This window comes from Bos mutus, chromosome 15 (assembly GCF_027580195.1).
Source record: "Bos mutus isolate GX-2022 chromosome 15, NWIPB_WYAK_1.1, whole genome shotgun sequence".
Lineage (NCBI taxonomy): Eukaryota > Metazoa > Chordata > Mammalia > Artiodactyla > Bovidae > Bos > Bos mutus.
This window is the reverse complement of record NC_091631.1, coordinates 1,126,344-1,132,343: the sequence shown is the minus strand read 5'-3', so window position 1 is coordinate 1,132,343 and position 6,000 is coordinate 1,126,344. Positions and strand designations below refer to the sequence as shown.

The 6,000-nt window shown below is 46.2% G+C and overlaps 1 protein-coding gene across 2 annotated transcripts in view; it reads right to left on the bottom strand.

Annotated features, from left to right (window-relative positions):
• Positions 1–750: 750 nt before the first annotated feature.
• Positions 751–6,000, bottom strand: part of PATL1 (PAT1 homolog 1, processing body mRNA decay factor) — a 36,125-nt gene continuing 30,875 nt past the window's right edge. For both annotated transcript variants that reach the window (XM_070383267.1, XM_070383268.1), the window contains one exon: positions 751–2,621. In XM_070383267.1, the coding sequence (XP_070239368.1) occupies positions 2,606–2,621 (16 nt within the window). In that variant the 3' untranslated portion in view covers positions 751–2,605. The remainder of the gene's footprint in view (positions 2,622–6,000) is intronic.

Below are 6,000 nucleotides of genomic sequence, written 5' to 3'. Positions count from 1 at the left end.
AGTCAGGTTCGCCTCGTAAGTTAATTGAGGCATGCTCCCAGGGACAACACCTGTGAGGGGGTGAAGGAAACAGGATCAGAGGGAGAAGTTGAACCAAGAGGCACTTACAACAGAAGCCTCAGCTCTGGGGAAATCTGAACTTGGGTTGGTCTGTTGCAGATGTGCAATCTTGAGACAAAACAGCTGGGTGCTTATTCCGCAGAACAGTCATAGCATGCGGGGCACGTGGAAGGAGCCAGAACTGCCTCCCAGCCCTTTGGTCTTCATCTCGCATTCACGTTTGCGCAGCAGGATGATGAAATTTACTGAAACTAGGAAAGTGCAGAAGTGAGGACAGATTCCCCAGCGGGGCTTCGGGGGAGGTCACTCAACTCTCTGCTTGTGGTTTACAAGGGAACTGGGTGCGACCAGAGAGCAAAGACCACATTCTCTGTGTATTTTACAGACAATCACACAGGGATTGATTGTAAATTTTTAAAAGGGGAGCTGCATATTAGCTGGGGAAATTCACATCCCTAACTTCTTAGCAGGGGGCACTATTGACTGATCAACACTACAGTAAATTCCCCTACGTACAAGTGAGTTCTGTTCTGAGAGCACATTTGTAAATCCAATTTGTAAGTACAACACGGTTAGTCTAGGTACTCAACTAATACAATCTGCTGTCATACTGTGCTGTAGTCGGTTTATAATACTTTTCACACAAATAATTCATAAAAAACAAAGACAAAAATAAACATTTTTAATCTTGCAGTGCAGTACAGTACCTTAGAAGTACAGTGAGTGTGAAGTTATTCAGTCATGTCCCACTCTTTTCGACCTCACGGACTGTCGCCTACCAGGCTCCTCCATCCATGGGATTTTCCAGGCTAGAGTACTGGAGGGGGTTGCCATTTCCTCCTCCAGTACAGTAGTACAGTAAACAACAGCTGGCACGCAGGGGCTGGCATCAAGCGAACAGGCGGGAAGAGTCACTGACGGAGGAGGAAGATGAGGGTGGAGACGGCAGAGCTGAAGGGTGGGCAGCAGTAGGAGACGAGGGGCGAGCTGCAAGCATGTTCATGCCTGACCTTGACGGCATGGGTCCTGGTTCCTCGCTGGATTCAATTTCATACCTACCCTCTTGAGAAGAGCGATCCAGGGCTGTGGGGGTCTCTCTTCCCCGTCTTAGGTGACGCGGCAGTGCTGGATTACATTCTGCATGCCTGTGGCAGCCCTTGTGCACCGTTCTGCGTTTGGATCCTGGGCCCGAGGGCCCGAGAAACTAACACTGTGGCTCAAACAAAGGCAATCCCCTGGCCATTTCCTGTCCTGAATCTGCTGGGTTCTTCACTTCTTCTTCCTCCTGTCTCTCTCCATCCCTCCCCTGGGCACATTCATGTCTTTGAAAGTTCACAACTTAAAGGTTCCTACGTAGGGGCCTTACGTATTCATTACCACAAGTCTATCTTTACAGCACGTGACTCACCCGAGTGGGACCCACACACACCTTCCTGGGGGTATGACAAACCTGCAAATACTGGGGCTTCATATGAAGTGCAAACAGACGAGTAGAGCGAGCGAGCGTCGACTCTTACTGCATGCTAAGCACATCTACAAATGCAATTTCCTTTATTCTTTGTCACTGTGCCAGTTGTTGTACCGCCCCACCTACAATTTTAAAAACCGAGAATCAAACAAGCAAAATATCTTATAAAAGCAAAGCCAGCATTCCAACGTAGATACGAAAAGGTCTTCAGCCTTGGCAGGCTTCATATAACTGGTGCCTGGGAATCTTTTCTTCTCTTAAGGACAGAAACTATTCAAAGAATTAAATCTGGCTTCATAAACACAACAAACTGGTGTTTGGTTTAAATGTAACAGAACTACTGTGATACTTTTATCTTTAAAAAGTATCATGAGCCTGCCTCTGTTCCCCTTTCTCCCAGGGGCATATACTAAGATTTTAACCAACCTCTTCAGGCTATACAGAGCCTTCTGTTGCATACCAGCTAATCATGCACTGTACTTCAGAGAAAACGGAGGCTGTGTGTAAAGAACTCCTTCAAATTTGTAATAATTTTTTGTAAAAGATCATTCAAAAAATGTTTTTCCCCAATAGCACTTAATGAACTCTCATGTTGAATGGCTGAAAAAAAAATCCTTTGTAATGATTCAGATTAGGTTTATTTGCAAGTACAAGTGCAGGCACTTCAGTCGTGTCCAACTCTTTGCGACCCCGTGGGCTGCAGTGCGCCAGGCTGCTCTGTCCATGGGATTCTCCGGGCAAGGATACTGGAGTGGGTTGCATTTCCTCCTCCAGGGGATCTTCCCAACCCAGGTATTGAACCTGAGTCTCCTGCACCTCCCACATTGGAGATGGATATTTACCGCTGAGTCACTGGGGACAGAAGCCCAACTTATGTTGGTTTAAACACAGAAGAGTTTATTCTCACACCTAAAGACATTTAAAAAATAATAACAAAAGAAATTCAGAGGTAGGCAGCTCAGGATTGGTTTGGTAGTTCACTGAAGTCTTCTCAAAGCCTCCTTCTCTCTGCTCCACTGTGCACTGTTACTGTCGTTGAGATTATTTTTTGCCCCAAGATGGCTGCTGGAGCTCCAATCATTGTATTTGCATTCTAGGCAGCAAGAAGAGGAAAGAAAGGAGGACAAATAAGTATTTCCTTTCTTTTAAGGAGCATTTTTGGAAGTTCCATACAAGGTGTCTGCTTCTCTGTTAGATGGAGAAACATTGGGAAATGACTGTGATTCAGGTTTTCTTTTTCTGCCACTCACTCACTACAGTGTTGGACAAATCATGTCCATGCTCTCTCCCTTTCCTTCCTTTAAATACAAACCAAAATCTATTCATTATAAAAGATACAAGGGTTCAGAAATGCAAATATAGAAAAGGAAATTCTCCTTAACCACACCTTCTAGACATGACCATTGTTAACAGCTGGATATATATTCTTCTACTATCCTGTGGATTTTTAAAAATTAAAAAAAAGTCAATGATAAGATGTTTGACACTTGCTAGTTTGCCAGGACTGTCCTAACAAAGTACCACAGACAGGGTGGCTTAAACAATCAAAGTGTGTTTCCTCACAGTTCTGGCACCTGGACGTCTGAAGTCCAGGTGTGAGCAGCGCTGGTTTCTCCCGACGGCTCACCGTGGAGATGGCCGTCTTCTGGGGTCTTCACAGGCAGGCTCCCTGTGCCTGTGCTCCCATCACTGCTGCCTGTAAAGACGCTGCTCATACGGGATTAGAACTCACCCTAATGACTTCATTTATTTACTTATGACTTCATTTCAAATTCATCTTTTTTTGTTCTTTTGAACTCTCTATTCTGTATTGGCGTGTAGCTGATTAATGATGTGAGTTTTAGGTGAATGTGAAGGGGCTCAGCCACACACAGCCATGGGTCCAGCCTCCCCAGACTGCCCTCCCATCCAGGCTGGCCCAGAACATTGAGCAGAGTCCCCTGTGCCAAACAGTAGGTCCCTGTTGGTTATTATTTTAAATACAGCAGCTTGTACATGTCCACCTCAAACTCCCTGACTACCCCTCCACCCCTTGTCAAAGGTGCTGTCCCCAGACAGTCACACGCTGAGGCGGGGTGCTAGGGCCACACCTTGGGCTTTGTGGCCGTTGTTGAATGGTAGGGACTTAGTGTTGTTTCTGCAGCACAGGAAAACTGAAGCAGTGACACATGCATACATACACATCCACATATGTACTTAACGTCTTTTTCACATTCTATCCCCTTATGGATTATTACAAGATATTGAACGTAGTTCCCTATGCTATATGGTAGGCTTTTTTTTTTTTATCTATTTTATACAGTAGTGTGCATGTTATTCCCAAATTCCTAATTTATTCCTCCCCAGCCCCTACCCAGCAAAGTGACTTTAAAAATAGTTTTGTCCTTTTCCTTAAAAACTCTGCCAAGCTTTTCCTTACAGACTCTGCGAAGGCTTTCCGCGGCAATGTGAGTAAAGCCCTTCAAGGCAGTGTGGTCACTCCATTCCAGCGACATTAACCTGTCACGGTCCTGAGAACTCCCCATCCATTCTCGTCGCGGGCAGAGGTCACCTTCTTCATCCTGCTTGGGATGCTCCGCCCAGCCCTCCGCGTGGCGTCGTCTTAGTGTCCATGTGTCTGCTTCATTGTCACCTTCTCGCCCAGGCCTTCCGCGGCCTGTCTACAGTACAGAGCCCCATCTCTCCACTCTTCCATCCTCTTGCGCTCTCCTTTTAGCGCTTGGCACCAACGACCCCCCAGAGCGGAGCCTTTGTCACCTCTGTGCCTAGTAACGCTGGACATTCACAACAGCTTGTCTGCTTGCTGTATCACATTGTTTCCGACCTAGGGGTTGCTGTGATAAAGTGAGTGACAATGTGTTTGGAATGGGCCTTGCACACACAGGTGAGTTCACACCATTAAGGTCTGTCCTCTTGGTTTTGAGGATCTGAATAATCCTGTCAAGCTGTTTCTTTGTGGCCCAACTATTTTATGAAAAGATGTCAGTTGGACGCTTGCTTGGTGTGGCCTGTGTGCTGGGAACTGGGGCGCGGGAGGGAATGAGGACTGGTGCCTTCGTGGAGCTCCCGTATTAGTGCAGGGAACTGACAAGTGAACTGACTGCCTGGGGCTGAATGTATCTCATATAAACAATGCATTTCCAAATACTGAGATGGAAGTGTGGGAGCAAATCTTTTTTAAAATCTCCTCTTCAAAACGCTTAAACCAAAAGGACCACACAGATGCCGGACAGCTGCCTTTCTGAAATTCTGATCCTTGTATATTGTAATGGACCCCGATAGTTAAGACCTGAATCACACTTTTGACACTACTGAGAGGGAATTATTTAATCTGCCTACTGGAAATGAAGGCATTAAAACCCAATCAGAAGAGTTTGCAGATGTGTCCTTAAATGCTTGCAGCTTCTCAGTTGCTGCTCCATGAAACATTTATCCAGAAGCAGGAGCCTTCTTGTAGCCACGATGCTGGATATGGAGTTTGAAACTTCCGGTCTTAAACCGGAGCCCTTATTAGCTGGATGGTCTTGCTAATCTCGTTTGGGTACTGTACAATTATAGCTGCCCATTCTAATATTTCAAAGGGTAATAGAGAAGAGTTGAGTTATAAAATGAATGTCAGTGCTCTCTGTACACTATAAAAAGAGCTATAGAAACACGGACAGCATATTAAAAAGCAGACATCACTTTTCCGACAAAGGTCTGCATAGTCAAAGCCATGGTTTTTCCAGGAGTCATGTAGGGGTGTGAGAGTTGGACCACAAAGAAGGCTGAGCGCTTAAGAACTGATGCTTTTGAACTGCGGTGTTGGAGAAGACTCTTGAGAGTCCCTTGGACTGCAAGATCAAAGCAGTTAGTCCAAAAGGAAATCAACCCTCAGTATTCACTGGAAAGACTGATGCTGAAGCTCTAATATCTTTGGCCACCTGATGCAAAGAGCTGACTCATTGGAAAAGACCCTGGTGTCACAAAGATTAACAGCAGGAGGAGAAGGGGACGACAGAGGATGAGATGGTTGGATGGCACCGCTGACTCAATGGATGTGAGTTTGAGCAAGCTCTAGGAGATGGGGATGGACAGGGAAGCCTGGCGTGCTGCAGTCCATGGGGTCGAAAAGAGTCGGACACGACTGAGCAACTGAACGGCCATTGTGGGTTTACCTCTGCTCACTGCTGGACGAACAAGAAAGAGTTGGCGAAACTACCTGAGGATGGAATCTGTTAACAGGGGAGCAGTTAAAGTACGGCGTGCGGCGGAGTACCGCGCAATCTCTAAATAAACCGAGGTGCCTCTCTGTGGACATGTAAGCACATCCACGATGCGTCAGGGAAACCCAGCATCTACCACAATGTGCACTGCATGTGCGTCGAGAAACCACTTGGAGGACAACGTATCAGGCTGTCAGCCAGGCTTTTTCTGGGGGTGGAATCCTTTAGATCGGTACTAAATCGTAAGCGACTTAAGAGATGCTCTAC